The sequence below is a fragment of the Bubalus kerabau genome, chromosome 1 (assembly GCF_029407905.1).
Source record: "Bubalus kerabau isolate K-KA32 ecotype Philippines breed swamp buffalo chromosome 1, PCC_UOA_SB_1v2, whole genome shotgun sequence".
Lineage (NCBI taxonomy): Eukaryota > Metazoa > Chordata > Mammalia > Artiodactyla > Bovidae > Bubalus > Bubalus kerabau.
In genome coordinates, this window is record NC_073624.1 from 190241412 (window position 1) to 190266633 (window position 25222).

Genomic DNA, 25222 nt, shown 5'->3' on the forward strand with positions numbered 1-25222 from the left:
TTAAGTCTTCCACAATTACTGTGTTACTGTTAGTGTCTCCTGGTCTTAGCATCTGCCTTATATATTGAGGTACTTCTGTGTTGGGTGCATATATATTTACAATTATTATATATTCTTCTTGGATTGATCCCTTAATCATTATGTTAGTGTCCTTTGTTTCTTGTAACAGTCTTTAATTCTGTTTTGTCTGATATGAGTATTGCTACTCCAGCTTTCTTTTGATTTCCATTTCCATGGAATACCTTTTTCCACCTCATCACTTTTAGTCTGTATGTGTCTCTAGATCTCAAATGGATCTGTTGTAGACAGCATATATATAGGTCTTGTTTTTGTATACATTCAGCCAGTCTGTGTGTTTTGGTTGGAGCATTTAATCCATTTACATTTAAGGTAATTATTGGTATGTATGTTCACTGTGTTGGATTTTTTTTTTTTTTTAGGTCTTTTTGCTCTCCTTCTTTTATTCTCTTTTTTTGTGATTTGATGGTTAAGTTTAGTGTTCTGTTTGGAATCCTTTTTCATTTTTGTGTGTGTATCTATTGTAGATTTTTGATTTGCTGTTACCGTGAGGTTTTGATATAGTAGTTTGTATGTAAAGAAGATTGATTTAAGTTGCTGGTCCTTTCCAGTACCCTGCTTTTGTGCTGTCCTCTTCTTAGGATTATGATATCATATTTATGTGTGGGTATTTCCTACCTTTACTGTGTGTTTGCCTTTACTGGTGAGTGCTTCCATTTGTAATTTTATTTTTTCTATTTGTGTCCTTTTCCACCTGGGGATTTTCCTTCAGCCTTTGCTGCACAGCTAGTCTCCCAGTGCTGAATTCTCTTAGGTTTTGCTTGTCTAGTAAGCTTTTGATTTCTCCATCAAATCTGAATGAGTCTTGCTGGGTAGAGTATTCTTGGTTGTAGGTTCTTCCCTTTCATCTCTTTAAATATGTTTTGCCACTCCCTTCTGGCCTGCAGAGTCTCTGATGAAAAATCAGCTGATAATCTTACAGAGAGTCCCTTGTATGTTAATTGTTGCTTGTTTCTTGTTGCTTTTAATATTTTCTCTTTGTCTTCCTTATTTGTCAGTTTGATTACTATTTTGTTTTGGCATGTTCCTTCTTCAGCTTACCCTGCATGGGGCTTTCTGTACTTCTTGGACTTGGGTGACTGTTTCCTTTCTCCTGTTAGGGGAATTTTCAGCTGTTATCTCTTCAAATATTTTTTCAGGTCCTTCTAGGACCCCTGATGCAAATGGCAGTGTGTTTAATGTTGTCCCAGAGGTGTCTGATACTGTTATCATTTCTTTTTTTTCTGTTTTCTGTTCCACGGCAGTGATTTCCAGTATTCTGTTTTCCAGCTTACTTACCTGTTTTTCTGTCTCATTTACTCTGCTACTGATTCCTTCTCTTGTGTTTTTTATTTCAGGTGTTGTGTTGTTCATCTCTGTTTTTTAGATCTTCTAGCTTTTTTAAACATTTCCTGTATCTTTTTGGTCTGTGCCTCTATTATTTTTTGAGATGTTGGATCGTCTTTACTCTCATTACTCTGAATTCTTTTTCCGTTAGAGTGCCTATCTCCATTTCACTTCGTTGTTTTTCTCTAGTTTTATCTTGTTCCTTTGTCTGGGACATACTCTCCTGCCATCTCATTTTGTCTGCCTTTATGTCATTGCTGTTTCCATTCCACCAGCTGCAGGGTTATAGTTATTATTGCTTCTGCTGTCTGCCCACTGGTGGGGGAGGCTGATCTAAGAGGCTTGTGCACACTTCTTGGTGGGAGGGACTGTTTCTTGCCCACTGGAAGGTAGAGCTGGACCATATACCTCTGGTGGACAGTGCTGTGTCAAAGGGTGTGTTTAACATGCAGCTGTAGGCTTGGTAAGATTTTATGCAGCCTGTCTGCTGATGGGTCAGGCTGTGTTACTGCTCTGTTGGTCATTTGGCCTGAGGTGTTCCAGTACAGGAACCTACTGTCTGTTGGGTGGGGTGGGGGGTCTTGTGAGAAAATGATGGCCTCCACTCCAGGAGGGCTCACATCAATGAGTACTTCCCAGAACTATTGCTGATAGTGTCTTTTCCACACAGTAATCCATAGCTGCCCCTGACTCCCTAGGAGGCTCTCCAAGACCAGCAGGTAGGTCTGGCCTAGGCTTCTATAAGGTCACTGCTTTTCCCCCTGGATACTGTTCTGCATGAGACCTTGTGTGTGCCCTCCAAGAGTAGAGTTTGTTTCCCTTAGTCCTGTGCTCTGTGGGCTTCTCCTCCCAATGCCAGACCCCCAGGATGGGATGGGAAGCCTGATATGGGGCTCAAAACTTTCACTCTTGTGGGAGGACCTCTATGATGTAATTATTTCCCAGTTTGTGTGTTGCCCACCTGGTGCATATGGGATTTGATTTTATTGTGATTGCACCCCTTCTGTGTCTTGTGGCTTCTCCTTTGTCTTTGAATACAGGATATCTGTTTTGGTAAGTTTCAATGTTTTTTTTTTTTGGTGGTGGTGGTAATTCACCAGTTAATTGTGACTTTGGTGTTTTCTTGATATGGTGTGAGCTCACATCCTTCTGCTCCACCATCTCGTCTCAGGGTCCTGCTTTATTTCAGAATCATACTCAGTTTTTTCATTTTTCATATATAATTTGTCTATGCTTAATAATTGTATATAGAATTAATAACTTGTTATTGGAAATGACCTTAGACTTTGCAGACTGATGCCAGTTTGAAGAATGTTTCCCGTCTGCAGTAACATAAGCATAGAAAGTGAAAGTACATGATTAAAAACTTTCACTGCAATTAGACATTTTCATGACATCCAAGGGCATGATTTTTTTTCCAGAGATACCACTTTTCCACATTAGACATATACACATTATTTTTTAACATAGATTTTCTAAGCATTGATATAGACCAATAATGTTCAAACGAAGGTTTAAAGCATTTTAACACTTAAATCAAACCAGACCTTATGTGGAAGCCCAGTCTATAAAATACATGAAAGTAAAGTTCTCTTTAGAATTTGTCTGGATCTGAAAAACCCCACACTCACACTGTGGCTCCTCATTGCCAGCACTAGGCCATATAGTGCTTGTCAGAGCACAGTCTGAAACCCACTGCTTTATGGAGACCAACACATTTACTGCAACAAAAATTAGGAATAACATATATCCCATGACAGAGAAAAGGCAGTTTTTGTAATGTATAAATATATCTTATAATACAGCCCCCAAACTCTAATTAGGTTTAAAATCAACACCCAGAATTCAGAGTATTTGCTTTTGTGACTTTGTCTCTGATATTGTTTTTTAAACTTTTGTCGTTTTTGTCTGTGAGGTCTTACTACCCGTGGAAATGGCTTGCCCCACTGGCAGCCCCTCTACCTCAGTTTCACTTTATTCTTTTGATTTTTGGAGGTGACTTCTAGTCCATGCAAAATGAGTTTTATATTTCTATGTATATTTTACAGGTAGTATTAAAATACTATCTGTATTTTAGATACACATATCCTAAATACAACCTTCAAGTTGGGTCAAAGTTCTCATAAAGTTACTCACAGAAAGATAATATTTTTACATAGATACCATCAGATCAGATCAGATCAGTCGCTCAGTCGTGTCCGACTCTTTGCGACCCATGAATCGCAGCACGCCAGGCCTCCCTGTCTATCACCAACTCCCGAAGTTCACTGAGACTCACGTCCATCGAGTCAGTGATGCCATCCAGCCATCTCATCCTCTGTCGTCCCCTTCTCCTCCTGCCCCCAATCCCCCCCAGCATCAGAGTCCTTTCCAATGGGTCAACTCTTTGCATGAGGTGGCCAAAGTACTGGAGTTTCAGCTTTAGCATCATTCCTTCCAAAGAAATCCCAGGGCTGATCTCCTTCAGAATGGACTGGTTGGATCTCCTTGCAGTCCAAGGGACTCTCAACAGTCTTCTCCAACGCCACAGTTCAAAAGCATCAATTCTTCGGCGGTCAGCCTTCTTCACAGCCCAACTCTCACATCCATACATGACCACAGGAAAAACCATAGCCTTGACTAGATGAACCTTTGTTGGCAAAGTAATGTCTCTGCTTTTGAATATGCTATCTAGGTTGGTCATAACTTTCCTTCCAAAGAGTGAGCGTCTTTTAATTTCATGGCTGCAGTCACCATCTGCAGTGATTTTGGAGCCCAGAAAAATAAAGTCTGACACTCTTTCCACTGTTTCCCCATCTATTTCCCATGAAGTGATGGGGCCAGATGCCATGATCTTCGTTTTCTGAATGTTGAGCTTTAAGCCAACTTTTTCACCCTCCACTTTCACTTTCATCAAGAGGCTTTTGAGTTCCTCTTCACTTTCTGCCATAAGGGTGGTGTCATCTGCATATCTGAGGTTATTGATATTTCTCCCGGCAATCTTGACTCCAGCTTGTGCTTCTTCCAGTCCAGCGTTTCTCATGATGCACTCTGCATAGAAGTTAAATAAGCAGGATAACAATATACAGCCTTGACGAACTCCTTTTCCTATTTGGAACCAGTCTGTTGTTCCATGTCCAGTTCTAACTGTTGCTTCCTGACCTGCATATAGGTTTCTTAAGAGGCAGGTCAGGTGGTCTGGTATTCCCATCTCTTTCAGAATTTTCCACAATTTATTGTGATCCATGTAGTCAAAGGCTTTGGCATAGTCAATAAAGCAGAAATAGATGTTTTTCTGGAACTCTCTTGCTTTTCCCATGATCCAGCGGATGTTGGCAATTTGATCTCTGGTTCCTCTGCCTTTTCTAAAACCAGCTTGAACACCAGGAAGTTCATGGTTCACATATTGCTGAAGCCTGGCTTGGAGAATTTTGAGCATTACTTTACTAGCATGTGAGATGAGTGCAATTGTGCGGTAGTTTGAGCATTCTTTGGCATTGCCTTTCTTTGGGATTGGAATGAAAACTGACCTTTTCCAGTCCTGTGGCCACTGCTGAGTTTTCCAAATGTGCTGGCATATTGAGTGCAGCACTTTCACAGCATCATCTTTCAGGATTTGGAATAGCTCAACTGGAATTCCATCACCTCCACTAGCTTTGTTTGTAGTGATGCTTTCTAAGGCCCACTTGACTTCACATTCCAGGATGTCTGGCTCTAGGTCAGTGATCACACCATCGTGATTATCTGGGTCGTGAAGATCTTTTTCGTACAGTTCTTCTGTGTATTCTTGCCACCTCTTCTTAATATCTTTTGCTTCTGTTACGTCCATACCATTTCTGTCCTTTATTGAGCCCATCTTTGCATGAAATGTTCCTTTGGTATCTCGGATTTTCATGAAGAGATCCCTAGTCTTTCCCATTGTGTTGTTTTCCTCTATTTCTTTGCATTGATCGCTGAAGAAGGCTTTCTTATCTCTTCTTGCTATTCTTTGGAACTCTGCATTCAGATGCTTATATCTTTCCTTTTCTCCTTTGCTTTTCACTTCTCTTCTTTTCACAGCTATTTGTAAGGCCTCCCCAGACAGCCATTTTGCTTTTTTGCATTTCTTTTCCATGGGGATGGTCTTGATCCCTGTCTCCTGCACAGTGTCACAAACCTCATTCCATAGTTCATCAGGCACTCTATCAGATCTAGGCCCTTAAATCTATTTCTCACTTCCACTGTATAATCATAAGGGATTTGATGTAGATCATACCTGAATGGTCTACTGGTTTTCCCTACTTTCTTCAATTTAAGTCTGAATTTGGCAATAAGGAGTTCATGGTCTGAGCCACGGTCAGCTCCTGGTCTTGTTTTTGCTGACTGTATAGAGCTTATCCATCTTTGGCTGCAAAGAATATAATCAGTCTGATTTTGGTGTTGACCATCTGGTGATGTCCATGTATAGAGTCTTCTCTTGTGTTGTTGGAAGAGGGTGTTTGTTATGACCAGTGCATTTTCTTGGCAAAACTCTATTAGTCTTTGCCCTGCTTCATTTCGTATTCCAAGGCCAAATTTGCCTGTTACTCCAGGTGTTTCTAGGAGAAGGCAATGGCACCCCACTCCAGTATTCTTGCCTGGAAAATCCCATTGTCGGAAGAGCCTGGTGGGTTGCAGTCCATGGAGTTGCTAGGAGTTGGGCACGACTGAGCGACTTTACTTTCACTTTTCACTTTCATGCCTTGGAGAAGGAAATGGCAACCCACTCCAGTATTCTTGCCTGGAGAATCCCGGGGACAGAGGAGCCTAGTGGGCTGCCGTCTGTGAGGTCGCACAGAGTCGGACACGACTCAAACAACTTAGCAGCAGCAGCAGCCAGGTGTTTCTTGACTTCCTACTTTTCCATTCCAGTCCCCTATAATGAAAAGGGCATCTTTTTTGGGGTGTTAGTTCTAAAAGGTCTTGTAGGTCTTCATAGAACCGTTCAACTTTAGCTTCTTCAGTGTTACTGGTTGGGGCATAGACTTGGATTACTGTGATATTGAATGGTTTGCCTTGGAAACGAACAGAGATCATTCTGTCGTTTTTGAGATTGCATCCAAGTACTGCATTTTGGACTCTTTTGTTGACCATGATGGCCACTCCGTTTCGTCTGAGGGATTCCTGCCCGCAGTAGTAGATATAATGATCATCTGAATTAATTTCACCCATTCCAGTCCATTTGAGTTTGCTAATTCCATAGATCTGATTATTTCACTCACCTGTGTGAAATACTCTAGTGGTTTCAAATTGCTCTTAAGATAAAGACCAATAATTAGAGAAGTGCAAATCAAAACTACAGTGAGGTATCACCTCACAGCAGTCAGACTGGCCATCATTAAAAAGTTTGTAAATGCTGGAGATGGTGGGCAGAAAAGGGAGTCCTCCTGCACTGTTGGTGGGCATGTAAATTGGTGCAGCCACTATGAAAAACAGTGTGTAGATTCCTCAGAAAACTAAAAATAGAGTTGCCAAGTGACGCAGCAATTCCATTCCTGTGTATATATTCAGTCAGAACTCTAATTTGAAAATACACATGCTCCCTTACCTCTTCTGAACAGTCCTTCAGAGCCATCTGAGAGACTGTCTCTTGGGCTTAAATCTTTAGTATGTCCACTGAATAAAAACACAGTTCTTAACTTTAGGTTGTGTATATTTTTAAGTGGACACTAATTTCTTGGTGAAGCAGAAAGGATGTGGATAGAGGGTCCAAGTCAGAATATAAACAGCAGCACTATTTATAGTAGCCAACACATGGAAACAACCTAAATGTTCATCGACAGATAAATGGGTAAAGAAAATGTGGTATATATATGCAATGGAATACTACTCAGTCGTGAAAAGGAATGAAATAATGCCATTTGCAGCAGCATGGATGAACCTAGAGACTATCATACTTTAAGTGAAGAAAGTCAGACAAATACTACAATGTTGGTTTTTTTTGTAGAATCTAAAATATAGCTAAAAATTAACTTATTTGTGAAACAGAAACAGACTCACAGACATAGAAAACAGACTGGTGGCTGCCAAGGTGGGGGGAGTGCAGGAGGGATGGATTAGGGGTTTGGGATTAGCGGGTGCAAACTATTATATATAGAATAAAAAGCAACAAGGTCCTACCATATGGTACAATATCCTGTAATAACCATAATGGAAAAGAATATGAAGAAGAATGTGTATGTGTGTATATGTATGTAATCTGAGTCACCCTGCTGTATACCAGAAGCTAGCACAACAGTGTAAATCAACTATAGTTCAATAAAATCAAAATTGTCCAATAACTATGCTTAGTCTTATTTTTGTGTACCTCTTTAGCCAGGTATCCCACCTGTTTCCCCTGTGCTGCCCACTCTTGACTTGGCTTTTGTTTGTTTAGTTGGTTTTCATTTTTTAAATTACCTAGTTTTTCTTATTTCAGGCTTCTTGCACATACTCTTTTCTCCTATTCTAACACACAGATTGAACCTGCTGTTTCTTCAGATCTTAGCTTAAACATCATCTTGGGGAAACTTATCCTGTCCCTGTTTCACTAGCTTAAGTCTCTCCATAATGTATTCTCCTGTAGTTTCCTGTTTTTTTTTTTTTTCATAGCATTATCACAATTAAAATAATTTTTGTGTGTAATTATTTATTTGTATGTTCTCCCTGCAGATTTTTACTTCCACCGTGTAGAAACTCTGCCTCCTTCATCACCCTCTCCTCACTGTCTGGTAGCATCCAACATGTACTAGATATTTGGTAAATACCTGAGGAAGAACTATGGATATATGTGTAAAATCTGTATTTTTATTTTTTTTTTAGGTGAAAGAAAGACCCGACGTGGGAGTTTATATCAAGGATTTATCAGCTTATGTGGTCAATAATGCTGATGATATGGATAGAATTATGACACTGGGCCACAAGAATCGTAAGTGTAGTGCTTAACTGTGATTAAACAGTTACATGTCGAGAAGTCTGGTTTAGAAGCAAAGTTGCTCTGGCACTTTGCACCATAAAGATTGGATTTTTCAGTTTCTTGTAAACCATTTCTCTTTGATTATTTACTGTGTGGAAAGGATACATGAATGAAAGATATCACAGATTGCTTTCTATGTTGTCCAAAATTTTGTTGCTTGTTGATAATGCTGTGTCTGAGACGCTCATATCACTGTCTCTTGTTAGGTGTAATAATATTGGTAACATTTATTGAGTACTTACCATGTGGCAAGTGCTTGTGCAAATGCTTTGTAAGAATGGTCTCTTTTAATCCTCAGAATGGACTTTATTAAGGTATTAAATTCCTATATTATGGCTGAGAAAATTGACATTTAAAGTAAATTATCTAAGGTCATATACTGTTTAATAAGTGTCAGAATGAGTATGTGAATCTACACTGTTAGTTAGCAGTAACCACTCAGTCACAAAAAGGAACAAATGTGAATTAGTTGAACTGAGGTGGATGAACCTAGAGCCTGTTATACAGAGTGAAGTAAGTCAGAAAGAGAAAAACAAATATTGTATATTAACACACATATATAGAATCTAGAAAAATGGTACTGATAAACCTATTTGCAGGGCAGCAGTAGAGACACAGATGTAGAGAACAGACTTGTAGGCCACAACAGGGGAAGGAGAGGGTGGGATGTATTGTGAAAGCAGCATTGACGTATATATGCTGCTGCTGCTGCTAAGTCACTTCAGTCGTGTCCGACTCTGTGCCGACCCCATAGACGGCAGCCCACCAGGCTTCCCCGTCCCTGGGATTCTCCAGGCAAGAACAGTGGAGTGGGTTGCCATTTCCTTCTCCAATGCATGCAAGTGAAAAGTGAAAGTGAAGTCGCTCAGTCACGTCCGACTCTAGAGACCCCATGGACTGCAGCCCACCAGGCTCCTCCATCCATGGGATTCTCCAGGCAAAAGTACTGGAGTGGGGTGCCATATGTATACTACCATGTGTCAAATAGCTAGCTAGTGGGAAGCTGCTGCATAACACAGGGAGCCCAGCCTGGCGCCCTGTGACACCCAAGAGAGGTGGATTGGCCGGGGGAGGTTGGGAGTGAGGCTCAAGAGGGAGGTGATATATATATATGGGCTTCCCTTGTGGCTCAGCTGGTAAAGAATCTGCCTACAGTGTGGGAGACCTGGGTTTGATTCCCAGGTTGGGAAGATCCCCTGGAGAAGGGTATGGATACTCACTCCAGTATTCTGGCCTGGAGCATTCTGTGGACTGTGTAGTCCATGGGGTTGCAAAGAGTCAGACATGACTGAGCAACTTGCACTTCACACTTCACTTCAATTCATGTATATATACACACACACATATAGTCATGACTGATTCATGTTGTTGTAAGGCAAAAACCAACATAACACTGTAAAGCAAGTATCCTCCAATTAAAAAATTAAAAATATATATTCAGCTTAAAGAAAACCCCAGCACTATAATGTCTTCCTTTTATTGCTAAGAAGGCAAACAAAGTGGCATTCTTTTTAGTAAGTTTCATGTTTTTTATAAAGAATGAAAAACTTCTGCAATATTGCTGATCTCCCTCTCCCTTGCCTCCCTGTCCCAGTACTAATGATGTTGCTAACAGCAATTAGAAGTTTGCGGTAAAAGGTAAGAACATAGAAAGTAAACTTTTTTTTTTTAACATGAAACTTTGTATTTTGTATTGGGGTGTAGCCGGTTAACAGTGTTGTGGTAGTTTCAGGTGAACAGCAAAGGTACTCAGCCGTAGATACACATGTATCCATTCTTCCTCAAACCCTCCTCCCATCTAGGCTGGCACATAACATTGAGCAGAGTCCCATGTGCTGTACAACAGGTCCTTGTTGGTTATCCATTTTAAATATAGCAGTATGTACATTACCTTCCTAAAGTCCCTAAGTCCCCCACCTCCTCCCCCCCCAACCATAAGTTCCTTTTCTAAGTCTCTGAGTCTGTTTTGTAAGTAAGTTCATTTGTATCATTTCTTTTAAGATTCCACATATAAGGGACGTCATATGATATTTCTCCTCTGACTTACTTCACTCAGTATGACACTCTCAAGGTCTACCCATGTTGCTGCAAATATCATTATTTCATTCTTTTTAATGGCTGAATAATACTCCATTGTATGTATGTACTGCACCTTTATTCGTTTCTCGGTTGATGGACGTTTAGGTTGCTTCCATGTCTTGGCTATTTGCATACAGTGCTGCAGTGAACATTGTGGTGCGTGTATCCTTTTGGATTATATTTTTCTCTGGGTATATGCCCAGGAGTGGGATTACAGGATCACATAGTAACCATTTTTAGTCTTTTAGGGAACCTTCATACTGTTCTCCATAGTGGCTGTATCAATTTACATTCCCACCAACAGTGCAGGAGGGTTCCCTTCTCTCCACACCCTCTTTCGCATTTGTTGTTGGTGAATTTTTTGATGATAACCATTCTAACTGGTGTGAGGTGATATCTCATTGTAGTTTTGACTTGTATTTCTCTAATAACTAGCTACACTGAACATTTTTTCATGTGCCTATTGGCCATCTGTATGTCCTCTTTGGCGAAATCTCTATTCAGGTCTTCTGCCCATTTTTTGAGTGGGTTGTTTGTTTTGATGCTATTAAGCATCATAAACTGTAAATTTTAGAGACTAATCCCTTATAGGTCACATCATTTGCAAATATTTTCTCCCAGTCTGTGGGTTGTCTTTTCATTTTGTTTATTGTTTCCTTTGCTGTGAAAAAGCTTTTGAATTTAAGTAGATCCCATTTGTTTATTTTTGCTTTTATTTCCATTATTCTGGGAGATGGATCAAAGAAAATGTTGCTGTGATTTATGTCTGAGGGTGTTCTGCCTATGTTTTCTTCTAGGAGTTTTATGGTGTCCCTTCTCACATTTAGATCTTTAATCCATTTTGAGCTTATTTTTGTGTATGGAATTAAGGAATGATATAATTTCATTTTTTGACATGTGGCTGTCCAGTTTTCTCAGCACCATTTGTTGAAGAGACCGACTTCAGACATTGTGTGATCTTGCCTCCTTTGTCATAGATTAATTGATCATAGGTTCATGGGCTTATTTCTGGGTTTTCTGTCCTGTTCCATTGATCTATATTTCTGTTTTTGTGCCAGTACCATACTGTTATGATGATTGTGGCTTTGTAGTATAGTCTGAAGTCAGGGAGCCTGATTCCTCCAGCTCTGTTTTCCTATTTCAAGGTTGCTTGGCTATTTGGGGTCTTTCGTATCTCCATACAAATTTTGAGATTTTGTTGTTGTTGTTATTCTAGTTCTGTGAAAAATGTCATTGGTAATTTGATAGGGATTGCATAGTCATTTTGACAATATTGATTCTTCCAGTCCTTGAACATGGTTTATCTTTCCATCTGTTTATGTCTTCTTTGATTTCTTTCATCAGCATCTTATAGTTTTCAGAGTACACATCTTTTGTCTCCTTAGGTATTTTATTCCTTAGGTTTATTCCTAGGTATTTTATTCTTTTTGACACAGAGGTAAATGGAATTGCTTTTTGAATTTCTCTTTCTGATCTTTCGTTGTTAGTGTATAGAAATGCAACAGATTTCTGTGTGTTAATTTTGTAACCTGCGACTTTACCACATTCATTGATGAGTTCTAGTAGTTTTCTGGCAGCATCGTTAGGATCTTCTACTTATAGTATCATATCATCTGCAAACAGTGACGGTTTAACTTATTCCTTTCCAATTTGGATTCCCTTTATTTCTTTTTCTTCTCTGATTGCTGTAGCTAGGACTTCCGAAACTATGTTGAATAAAAGTGGTGGGAGTGGACATCCTTGTTTTGTTCCTAATCTTAGAGGGAATGCTTTCAGCTTTTCACCATTGAGTATGATGCAAGCTGTAGGCTTGTCATATATGGTCTTTTTTTATGTTGAGGTATATACCCTCTGTGCCCACTTTCTAGAGAGTTTTTATCATAAAAATGTGCTGAATTTTGTCAAAAGCTTTTTCTGCATCTATTGAGATGGTCATGTGGTTTTTATTCTTCAGTTTGTTGAGGTGGTATATTACAGTGATGGGTTTGTGGATGTTGAAAAATCCTTGCATCCCTGTGATGAGTCCCACTTGATCATGGTGTATGATCTTTTTAATGTATTGTTGGATATAAATTGCTAGTATTTTGTTGAGGATTTTTAGATCTGTGTTCATCAGTGGTATTGGCCTATGATTTTCTTTTTTTGTAGTATCTTTGTCTGGTTTTGATATCAGGGTGATGGTGGCCTCATAAAATGAGTTTGGAAGTTTTCCTTCCTATGCAACTTTTTGGAACAGTTTCAGAAGGATAGGTATTAACTCTTCTCTAAATGTTTGATAAAATTTGTTTGTGAAGCTATTGGGTCTTGGGCTTTTGTTTATTGGGAGATTTTTAATCACAGTTTCAGTGCTTGGGATTGATCTGTTCATATTTTCTGTTTCTTCCTGGTTCAGGAAGACTGTACCTTTCTAGGAATTTGTCCATTTCTTCCAGGTTGTCCATTTTTTTGGCGTACAGTTGTTCATAGTAGTCTCTTAAAATCCTTGGTATTTCTATGGAGTCAGTTATAACTTCTCCTTTTCCATTTCTAATTTTACTGATTTGAGTCCTCTCCCTTTTTTTTCTTGATGAATCTGGCTAAAAGTTTATCCATTTTGTTTATCTTTTCAAAGAATCAGCTTTTAGTTTCACTGATCTTTATGATTGTTTTCTTTGTCTCTATTTCTTCTCTGATCTTTATGATTTCCTTCCTTCTACTAACTTTAGGTTTTGTTCGTTCTTCTTTCTCTAGTTGTTTTAGGTGTAAAGTTTGGTTGTTTATTTGAGATTTTTTTGTTTCTTGAGGTAGGATTGTATTGCTGTCAACTTCCCTCTTAGAACCGCTTTTGCTGCATCCCATTATTTTTTGGACCGTTGTGCTTTCATTTTCGTTTGTCTCTAAGTATTTTTTTTTCTTCTTTGATTTTTTTCAGTGATCCAGTGGTTGTTTAGTAGAATATTATTTAGCTAAACACACATGTTTGTGTTTCTTAGAGTCTTTTCCTTGTAGTTTATTTCTAATCTTACAGCATTGTGATCAGAAAAGATGCTTGATACGGTTTTGATTTTCTTAAATTTACTGAAGCTCGCCTTGTGGCCCCGCATGTGGTCAGTCCTGGAGAATGTTCTGTGTGCGCTTGAGAAGAATGCATAGTCTGCTGCTTTTGGATGGAATATTCTATAAATATCGATTAAATCCAACTTGTCTATAGTGTCATTTAAGGCCTGCGTTTCCTTACTGATTTTCTGTCTGGATGATCTGTCCATTGATAGAAGTGGAGTATTAAAGTACCCCACTGTTGTTATGGTAGTGTCTATTTCTTCCTTTATGTTTTTTAGTATTTGCCTTACATAGAAGTGCTCCTGTGTTGGGTCCATATATATTTATCATTGTTATATCTTCTTGGATTGAACCCTTGATCATTATGTAGCATCCTTTGTCTCTTATAACCATCTTTGTTTTAAAGTTTATTTTCTCTGATATGAGTGTTGCTGCTCTAGATTTCTTATGATTGACGTTTGCATGAAATACTTTCTCCCATCCTTTTACTTTCAATCTGTAAGTATCCGTAGGTCTGAGACAACATATAGACAACATATGTATGGGTCTTATTTTTGTATCCACCAAGCCAGCCAGTCTATGTTGGTGCATTTAATCCATTTACATTTAAGGTAATTATCGATATGTGTGATCCTATTACCATTTTGTTAATTGTTTTAGGTTTATTTTTGTAGATCTTTTCCTTCTCTTGTGTTCCTGCCTAGAGAAGTTGCCTTAACATTTGCTGCACAGCTGGTCTCATGGTGCTGAATTCTCTTAGGTTTTGCTTGTCTGGTAAGCTTTTGATTTCTCTGTCTAATCTGAATGAGAGTCTTACTGGGTAGAGTATTCATTGAAGGTTCTTCTCTTTTATTACTTGGAATATATTGTGCCATTCCTTTCTGGCTTGTAGAGTTTCTGTTGAGAAATTAGCTGATAACATGGGATTTCCTTTGTATGTTGTCTTTTTTCCCTTATTAGTTTTGTCTTTAATTTTTGTCTGTTTGATTACTATGTGCCTTGGTGTGTTCCTCCTTGGGTTTGTCCGGATTCCTTTTGTATCCTGGACTTGGTTGACTATTTCCTTTCCCATGTTAGGGAAGTTTACAGTTGGTATCTCTTCAGATATTTTCTCAGGTCCTTTCTCTCTCTCTTCTTCTAGCATCCCTACAGTGCAAAAATTGGTGCATTTAATGTTGTCCCAGGGGTCTCTCGGGCTGTCATTTCTTTTCATTCTTTTTTCTATATTCTGTTTTGCAGCAGTGATTTCCACCTTTTTGTCTTGAGTCATTTATCCATTCTTCTGCTTTAGTTATTCTGCTGTTGATTCCTTGTAGTGTATTGTTCATCTCTGTTTGTTCTTTAGTTCTTCTAGGTCTTTGGTAAACATTTCTTGCATCTTCTCCATTCTTTTTCTGAGATCCTGGATTGTTGTCACTGTCATTAGTCTGAGTTCTTTTTCTAGAGGGTTATCTATCTCCATTTCATTGTTTTTCTGGGGATTTATCTTATTCCTTTATCTGGGACATAATCCTATTTCTTTTCATTCTGGTTAGCTTTCTGTGATTATGATATTAGTTCTGGAGAACACAGGATTATAGTTACTGCTTTTTCTGTCTGCCTTCTGGTGGATGAGGATAAGGGGCTTGTGCAAGCTTCTGGGTGGTAGGGATTGGTTTTGGGGAACAGTGGGTCTTGCTCTGGTTGGCAGGGCCATACTCAGTAAAACTAATCCAGTTGTCTGCTGATGAAGGGGCTGCACTCCCTCCCTGTTAGTTTGGTTTGAGGCAACCCAGTCCTGGAGTCTGTAGGTTCTATGATAGGGCTCTTGGCTACCTCCAAGAGGACTTAGGCCGAGACGCATCTCCCAAGACTGCTGCTGTCCATTCCTGTGACGGGCCACCGCCAACCGACACTTCTGCAGGAGACCCTCAAGCACTCACATCAGTCTCCTGTGGGCTCACTGTTTCTTTCCCCTGGGTCCTGGTGCACACAAGGTTTTATTTGTGCCCTCCAAGAGTGGAGTCTCTGTTTCCCCACAGTCCTGTGGGAGTCCTGTAATCAAATCCTGCTGGCCTTCAAAGACAGATTCCCTGGGGATTCCCCGTCCCATTGTTGGATCCCCAGGCTGGAAAGCCTGATGTAGGGCCTAGGTATTACTGTTCTCCAGTTTGTGGTTTGCCCACCCAGTGGGTTTAAGATTTGATTTTATTGTGATTGCACCCCTCCTACCATCTCGTTGAGGCTTCTCCTTTGTCTTTGGATGTGGGGGTGTCTTTTTTTTTTGGTGGGTTCCAGTGTCTTCCTGATGTTGTTTGTTCAATAGCTAGTTGCAATTTTGGTGCTCTCGCAGGAAAAGATGGGTGCACGTCCTTCTACTCTGCCATCTTGAACCAATCACAGGTAAACATTTTTTTAAAAAAAATTTGTGACTACACTAAAATCTAGCAAACTCAGGGAAATGAAGCAAAAAGTTAAAAAATAATCAATTGCCTTCTTATAAGCCAAATAATAGAAAAATAGAAGACCAAAATTTTTTACAGGAAAATGAGCAAAAGCTATATGTGACTGTGTTGTTCACAGAACTATCCACAGCAGTAAGTATATGGAAGGATGTTTAACTTGACCAGTAATCAGGAAATGTATATTAAAACAACAAAGGGAGATATTTTACTCATCAGTTTGGATGAAAGGATATCCAGGTTGGTGATACTCTGAAGAAATGGTCAGTGGTGTTGGAAATATACAGCCTTTTTGAAGGGTAATATAAGTGTATCTGTTGAAATTTTAAGAATGCAGTCCTTTGACCCACTGTTTCTAATTCTAGATATATTGAATATATTCTAGAAAGATATTTTTCGATGTGAACAAAAAATACCTTATTGCATCATTATTTTTAAGAGCAAGAAGATTGATGTAATCTAATCATCAGTAAAATATTGGTTATATAAATTATGGTGCAAAAATACTGTGGACTATAATGAAGCTATAAAAAACAACTCTGGGTTAAATCTACATGTAGAGACTCAAAAGACTTTATAGATGTAAGTGAAAAAGCAAGCTAACTAGCAAAGTCTGTACTGCATTATTCTATTTATATATGTGTTAAGAAAGCCAAATTATTAAACTATTATATATTTAGGTATTGTGTGTGTGTGTGTTTACATGTGTGTATGTGAAGTACGAATGAAAAGACATTTAATAGTTCTTAAATTTAGTGAAAGGGAAATAAGATTGAAAGAAAGGGCTGTAAGGGAGCATTCTCTTTGCTTTATGTATGTTTGTATTTTTAAATTTTTGTATTAGGAATATGTTCATGTATTGCTTACTTAATTAAAAAACGTAACATAATATATTCGTAATAGTGACCAAAACCTTCCATTAACTACTTAAAAATTAATTTAACTTGATATGTGAGATTTGTCCAAGTTTGAAAATGAAAAAATTCTAATGGGAGAAATAAAATGAAAGGAAGGTAAAGAGATTTGAAGACCTAAGATAGCAGGAAGGAAAATAATCTTAATAAATACATTGAGTTCAAAAATTAAATATTCAGGGTGGAGAGGGAGGGGGAAGGGAATCCTCCACTATTGGTGACAGTGTAAATTTGGTGCAGCCACTATGGAAAATAGTATGGAGGTTCCTTAGAAAACTAGAGTTGGCCATATAGGTGAGCAGCCCCACTCCTGGGAATATATCCAGACAAAAGTATAATTTGAAAAGATACATGCAGAGAACAAGATGGTGGAGGAGCAGGTATATGTGGAGTACATCTCTCTTCAGGAATATACCTTCAGACACAGAAGTGTGTGCGGAACACCAGCTGAGAGTGGACAGGAGTACCTGACGGGCAGAAAAGGATGTATTGGCTCACGCAAAACTCAGTAGGAGGAAGGAACTAGGGGAAAAACAGTAGTGTTAGTAGGACCGGACCTTCGGCAGGTGGGGGAGCTGAAGCAGAGGTCCGGTCCCCACCTCGGGGCAATTGTCTGAGATAGAGGAGAAACGTTTAAGGCTGAGAGTGAAACAGCTGATCTGTGGCAGCCTAAATGGAATGAGAATCAGTCCTTGCTGCAGCCATACATACCCCAGATGGCGTAGCGGCTGGGGGCTGGAGTTTAGGGATTGTGGAGCAATCCCCCGCGGCGAGGGCTGTGGAGAGATGGAGGGGATGTGAGGGAGGAGATTATGGTGGGAAATGCCTGTGGAGGAAAGCGGGGCAGCTATGGAAGCAAGGTCATACTGCTGAGTCACGCGTAGCGGGTGGAGCCATTACCATAGCCTCTCTCCCCCCACATGCCAGCATGTGCAGCTGAACAATAGAGAGGCTGGCCCATCAAACGCCTGATGCACCAAACTACAGAGTAGGACCCTAGCCAGGGGGGCCCTTCTATGTGCCTGATGCTCTGAACAACAGAGAAGGACTGCAGGCAAGCCTCTCAGTGCCTGATTGTGTGGAGAGAGACTGGCCAAAGAAGTCTTCTGATTGCCAGCTATAAGAGGCTAGAAAAAAGACTCTGATAGGGCCATAACTCCTGCAGCAGAGGCAGTCCCTGTCCCTGCACACTTGGCACCGCAAGGGTCCCCACTAGCCAAGCAGCTGCACCACCTTCATGCTCAACTCTCACTGGGCCAAAGCTGCCACAGGCAAAAAAAATCTTGGGCCTATGCGTGCAGGGTTGCTTCCGTAGTGTCTGACTCTTTGTGACCCTGTAGACTGTGGCCTACTAGGCTTCTCTGTCAGGGAGGGGGCTTCTCCAGGCAAGAATACTGGAGCATATTGGCCAATACGCTATGGCCAAAGGGTATTGTCATACCCTTCTAGAGCACTATATTTCCTGCTGCCCTAGCCGCTGACTCCCCTGAGTACCAGGTGCTTCCAGAACTCCTGCGACTCAAGCAGCTGCACCACCTCCTCACCTGGTCCTCACTGGGGCAGACCCAAGTCATCCAGGGTAACCTCAGGAGCAAACCCCAGTGGACGACCCATATGCAGAGGTGGAAATAAAACCACAGTTGAAGCCCAGGGGCAGTGTAACTAAGGAAGAAGACCCAGAACCCTCCCACCAGCTGTACAAGCTGCAGATTAAATCCCCATGATCAACTAGGCAGACTCTGTGTGTGTGGAATATATAAAGGGTCATTGAGAGCTCCCACACAAAAAAACGCACTAGTTCTGATAGCTGTGGACATTGGAGGCAAGAACACAGAGAAGTAGGACCAGATTAGATCCTGAGCTGCCCCCACAGCAGGTCCAGAGATCAGCACAGTGTTGGAGGGCATCCTAGGGAGGTGAGGTGGACTGTGACTCCCAGCGAGGGAAAAACTCTGACAGCAGTGACTCAAGAAGAACATTTATTATTATTATGTTTTGACTTGTTCTGTAGATTCTTTTGGATTTTTTTCCTTTTTTTTCTCTCCCTGCCCCATTGTAGTTGTCGATTTTATTGGCACTATGAAATCTAATTAAGCTTTTGAGCTTTTTTTCTTTTCTCTTTTTTCTTCAGTCACATTTTTTTTTATTGTTGTAAATCTCTGCCTCTATGTTGGGCTTTTGCAGTTCTGGGGAGTTTTCCTTTTTTTTTTTTTTCCTTTTCTCTTTAATTTTAAAAATCCATTATTATTTTTCTACATTTATTCCCATGTTTGCTTTTCCCACTGTTCTTTTCCCCTTGCTAATCTTTAATATATATAAATCTTTATCTACTTCTATTTAACTTTGCATATCTATTCTTTCTTTCTTTTCTTTCTTCTCAACATATTTATTAGTTTTATTTTCATTGCTTTATACCCCAATTGACATCTTGCCTTAGTTTTGTTTTTCAGTTTGTGCTTTAGTTAGTTTTGTTCTGTGATGTTGGAGAAGACTCTTGAGAGTCCCTTGGACTGCAAGGAGATCAGTCTTGGGTGTTCATTGGAAGGATTGATGATGAAGCTGAAACTCCAGTACTTTGGCCACCTGATGTGAAGAGCTGACTCATTGGAAAAGACCCTGATGCTGGGAAAGATTGAGGGCAGGAGGAGAAGGGGACGAAAGAGGATGAGATGGTTGGATGGCATCACTGACTTGATGGACATGGGTTTGGGTGGACTCTGGGAGTTGGTGATGGACAGGGAGGCCCGGCGTGCTGTGGTTCATGGGGTTCCAAAGAGTCAGACATGACTGAGCAACTAAGCTGAACTGAGACATAATTTTTGGTTCCCTGGGTCAATCTATTGTACTTTATTTTTGTTGTACTGTTTTGATTTTGCTTATGGGTATATATGTAGATGTGTATATTCAGTCACACTTTTTATTGTTGTTATAAACCTCTGCATCTGTGTTGGGCTTTTGCAGTTCTGTGGAGTTTTCCTTTTTTCTTTCTTCTTCTGTTTTTTTTTTTCTCTTTTTTACAATTTTAATTTTTTAAAACCTGTTATATTTTTTCTACATTTATTCCTTTGTTTCCCTTTCCCACTGTTCTTTTCCCCTTGCAGTTAATCTTTAATGTATATAAATCTTCTTCATCTGCCTCTATTTAACTTTGCGTATCTAGTCTTTCTATCTTTCCTTTCCTCTCAACATATTTGTTAGTTTTCTTTTCATTGCTTTATTCCCCACTTGCCACCTTGCCTTAGTTTTGTTTTCCAGTTTGTGCTTTAGTTAGTTTGTTCCTAACTGGTAAATATAATTTTTGATTTCCTTTGTTTGCTGGGTCAGTCTATTGTACTTGATTTTTGTTGGACTGTTTTGACTTTGCTTGTGGGTATATATGTATATGTGTATGTTCCATTATTGTAATTATTATTTGCCTGATTTTATAACTGCCATTTGTCTGGGGCTCATCTTTGGTTTCTCATTTTTAGATATTTGTTTTAATCTCACTTAATGCCATAACAAACCACTTGTGGAATCTTTGTTCCTGACCAGAAATCAAGCACTGAGCCTTTGGAGTGGGAGACCAAGACCCTAGACTACCAGAGAACTAACCCTTGGGGGTATCAAATAGTGAGAACTCACACAGAGGAAACCACTGGAATACAAGACCTGGCATCACGCACCCTGTGCAGGAACCCTCATTTAAACAACAAACCAAACAAAAATACAAACCCAATCATCAGCAGACAGGGTTACCACCTCACTCAGCCTGCAATGCATGAGACCTGGGTTCGATTCCTGGGTCGGAGAGATCCCCTGGAGAAGGAAATGGCAATCCACTCCAGCACCCTTGCCTGGAAAATCCCATGGACGGAGGAGCCTGATAGGCTACAGTCCATGGGGTCGCAAAGAGTTGGACACAACTGAGCGACTTCACTTCAGCCTTGCCAATCAGAGGAAAAACAAACAAACAAACAAAAACTCATAACAAATTTCACCCTATACAAAACTTACACAAACCACTGGACCAACCTTAGGAGGGCAGAAACCAAAAGGAAGAAAGAATTCAACCTTGAAGCCTGAGAAAAGGAGACCTCAAACACAATAAGTTAAAAAAAAAAATAATGAAAAGGCAGAGAAATACTACACAAATGAAGGAACAAACTAGAAACACAGAAGTCCAAATAAATGGAGAGGAAATAGGCAAACTATCAGAAAAATAATTCAGAATAATGATAGTAAAGATGATCAAAAACCTTGAAAGAAAATGGAGAAAATGCAAGAAGCAATTAACAAAGACCTAGAATAATTAAAGAATAAACATGAAGAGACAACACAATTACTGAAATTAAAAATACTCTAGAAGGAATCAATAGCAGAATATCTGAAACAGAAGAACAAATCAGTGACCTGGAAGATAAAATGGTGGAAATAACTTCTGAAGAGCAGAATAAAGTAAAAAGAATGAAAAGAACTGCGGATAGTCTCAGAGACGTCTGGGACAATATCAAACACACCAACATTTGAATTTTAGGGGTCCCAGAAGAAGAGCAAAAGAAAGGATATGAAAAAATTTTTGAAGAGATTATAGCTGAAAATTTCCCCAACATGGAAAAGGAAATAGCCAATCAAGTACAAGAGGCACAAAGAGTCCTATACAGGATAAACCCAAGGAGAAACACCCCAAGACACATACCAATCAAACTAACAAAGACTAAACACAAAGAATATTGTAAGCAGCAAGGGAGAAGCAATATGTGACATACAAGGGAGACCTCATACGCTTCACAGCTGATCTTTCAGCAGAAACTCTGCAGGCCAGAAGAGAATGGTAGGATATATTTAAAGTACTGAAAGGGAAAAATCTACAACCAAGATTACTGTACCCAGCAAGGATCTCATTCAAAATTGATGGAGAAATCAAAAGCTTTTCAGACAAACAATAGTTAAGAGAATTCAGTACCACCAAACCAGCTTTACAACAAATGTTAAATGGACTTATATAGTCAAGAAATACAGAAGAAAAAAGATCTACAAAATCAATCCTAAACAATTAAGAAAATGGCAATAGGGACATATATATCAATAATTACTTTAAATGTAAATGGATTAAGTGCTCCAACCAAAAGACACAGACTGGCTGAATGGATAAAAACTTAAGACCCATGTATATGCTGTCTACAAGAAACCCACTTCAGACCTAAAGACACACAGACTGAAAGTGAGAGGATGGAAAAATATATTCCATGCAAATGGGAAGCAAAAGAAAGCTGGAGTAGCAGTCCTTTTATCAGACAAAATACACCTTAAAATAATGAAGATTACAAGAGATAAGGAAGGACACTACGTAATGATAAAGGAATCAATCCAAGAGGAAGACATAGCAATTGTAAATATCTATGCACCCAACATAGCATCTCAATACATAAGACACACTAACAGACCTAAAAAGAGTAATTGACTGTAACAAAATAATAGTAGGAGACTTGAACACCCTACTCACACCAATGGACTGATCATCAAAACAGAAAATTAATAAGGAAACAAAAGTCTTAAATAATGCATTAGATGAGATGGATCTCATAGATATCTTCAGGACATTCCATCCAAATGCAGAAGAATACACCTTCTCAAGTGCACATAGAATATTCTCCAGGATAGTCCACATCTTGGGTCACAAATCAAACCTCAGTAAATTTAAGAAAATTGAAATCATATCAAACATCTTCTCTGACCACAATGCTAAGAGACTAGATATCAATTACAAGGAAAAAAACTGTAAGAAACACAAACACATGGAGATTAAATAACACATTTCTAAATAACCAGCAAGTTACTGAAGAAATCAAAAGGGAAATCAAAAAATTTCTAGAAACAAATGACAATGAAAACCTGACAACTCAAAGCCTGTGGGATGCGGCAAAAGCAGTTCTAAGAGGGAAGTTTATAGCAATACAATCCTACCTCAAGAAACAAGAACATAGACTAGACAACCTAACTTTACCCCTAAAACAACTGGAAAAAGAACAAAAAACTCCCCCAAAATTAGTAGAAGGAAAGAAGTCATAAAGATCTGAGCAGAAATAAAAAAGAAATGAAAGACAATAGTAAAGATTAATAAAACTAGAAGCTGGTTCTTTGAGAAGATAAAATTGACAAACCTTTAGCCAGACTCATCAAGAAAAAGAAGAATCAAATCAACAAAATTAGAAATGAAAAAGGAGAGGTTACAACAGACAGTGCAGAAATACAAAGGATTATAAGAGACTATTATGAACAACTATATGGCAATAAAATGAATAATCTGGAAGAAAGGGACAGGTTCTTAGAAAAGTTCAATATTCCAAGATTGAAACAGGAAGAAATCGAAATTATGAACAACCCAATTATAAGCACTGAAATTGAAGCTGTGATAAAAAATCTCCCCAAAAACAAAAGCCCAGGACCAGATGGCTTCACAGGAGAATTCTATCAAACATTTAAAGAAGAGCTATTGCCTATCCTTCTAAAACTCTTTCAAGAAATTGCAGAGGAAGGAACACTTCCAAACTCATTCTACAAGGCCACTATCACCCTGATAGCAAAACCAGACAAAGACAACACCAAAAAAGAAAGCTGTAGGCCAATATCACTGATGAACATAGATGCAAGAATCCTCAACAGAATTTTAGCAAACAGAATTCATGAACACATCAGAAAGCTTATACAGAATGATCAAGTTGGGTTTATTCCAGGAATCCAAGGATTCTTCATTATATGCAAATCAATCAATGTGATATACCATATTAACAATTTGAAAGATAAAAACCATATTATAATCTGAATAGATGCAGAAAAAGCCTTTGACAAAATTCACCACCCATTTATGATTAAATCTTTTCCAGAAATGGGCATAGAAGGAACCTACCTTAACGTAGTAAAGGGCATATATGAGAAGCCTACAGCAGACATTATTCTCAATGGTGACAAACTGAAAGCATTCCCCTGAAGATCAGGAACAAGACAAAGGTGTCCAATTTCACCACTGTTATTCAACATAGTTCTGGAAGTCCTAACTACAGCAATCAGAGGAGAAAAAAAAGGAATCCAGATTGGAAAAGAAAGAAGTAAAGGTCTCCCTGTGTGCAGATGACATGATACTGTACATAGAAAACCCTAAAGATAGTATCTGAAAATTACTAGAGCTCATTAGTAAATTTAGCAAAGTTGCAAGATACAACATCAATACACAGAAATCACTTACGTTTCTATATACTACCAATGAAAAACCAGAGAAATTAAGGAATTAATCCCATTCACCATTGCAACAAAAAGTATTAAATATGTAGGAATAAACTTACCTAAGGAGATAAAAGAACTGTATACAGAAAATTATAAGATGCTGATCAGATCAGATCAGTTGCTCAGTCGTGTCCAACTCTTTGCGACCCCATGAATCGCAGCATGCCAGGCCTCCCTGTCCGTCACCAACTCCTGGAGTTCACTGAGATTCACATCCGTCGAGTCAGTGATGCCATCCAGCCATCTCATCCTCTGTCGTCCCCTTCTCCTCTTGCCCCCAATCCCTTCCAGCATCAGAGTCTTTTCCAATGAGTCAACTCTTCGCCTGAGGTGGCCAAAGTACTGGAGTTTCAGCTTTAGCATCATTCCTTCCAAAGAAATCCCAGGGCTGATCTCCTTCAGAATGGACTGGTTGGTGACACTGATGAAAAAAATCAAAGACAACATAAACAGATGGAGAGAGATTCCATGTTCCTGGGTAGGAAGAATCAATATTGTGATAATGACTATACTGCCAAATGCAATCTACAGATTCAGTGCAGTCCCTCTCAAATTACCAATGGCATTTTTCAGAGAACTAGAACAAAAAATTTCACAGTTCATATGGAAACACAAAAGACCCCAAATAGCCAAAGCAGTCTTGAGAAAGAAGAATGGAGCTGGAGGAATCAACCTTCCTGACTTCAGATTATGCTACAAAGCTACAGTCATCAAGACAGTACTGGAACAAAAACAGAAATACAGACCAATGGAACAAGATAGAAAGCCTAGAAATAAACCCATGCACCTGTGGGTACCTTATTTTTGACAAAGGAGGCAAGAATATACAATGGGGCAAAGGCAACCTCTTTGATAAATGGTGCTGGGAAAACTGGACAGCTGCATATCAAAGAATGAAATTAGAACACTTCCTAACACCATACACAAAGATAAACTCAAAATGGATTAAAGACCTAAATGTAAGACCAGAAACTATAAAACTCTTAGAGGAAAACATAGGCAGAACACTTGATGACGTAAAGCAAGATCCTCTATGACCCACCTCCTAGAGTAAGGGAAATAAAAACTAAAGTAAATAAGTGGGGCCTGATTAAACTTAAAAGCTTTTGCACAGCAAAGGAAAGTATAAG

General features: G+C 39.1%; 1 protein-coding gene and 1 long non-coding RNA gene across 5 annotated transcripts in view; both read left to right on the forward strand.

Moving 5' to 3' along the window:
- Positions 1–25222, forward strand: part of KIF3A (kinesin family member 3A) — an 89928-nt gene that overhangs the window by 36746 nt on the left and 27960 nt on the right. For all 4 annotated transcript variants that reach the window (XM_055547834.1, XM_055547851.1, XM_055547841.1 and 1 more), the window contains one exon: positions 8203–8308. In XM_055547834.1, the coding sequence (XP_055403809.1) occupies positions 8203–8308 (106 nt within the window). The remainder of the gene's footprint in view (positions 1–8202; positions 8309–25222) is intronic.
- LOC129628413 (uncharacterized) lies at positions 13005–21371 on the forward strand. The gene is made up of 3 exons (XR_008702822.1): positions 13005–14248; positions 15807–15856; positions 20300–21371. It is a non-coding gene; the product is annotated as an uncharacterized LOC129628413 (long non-coding RNA).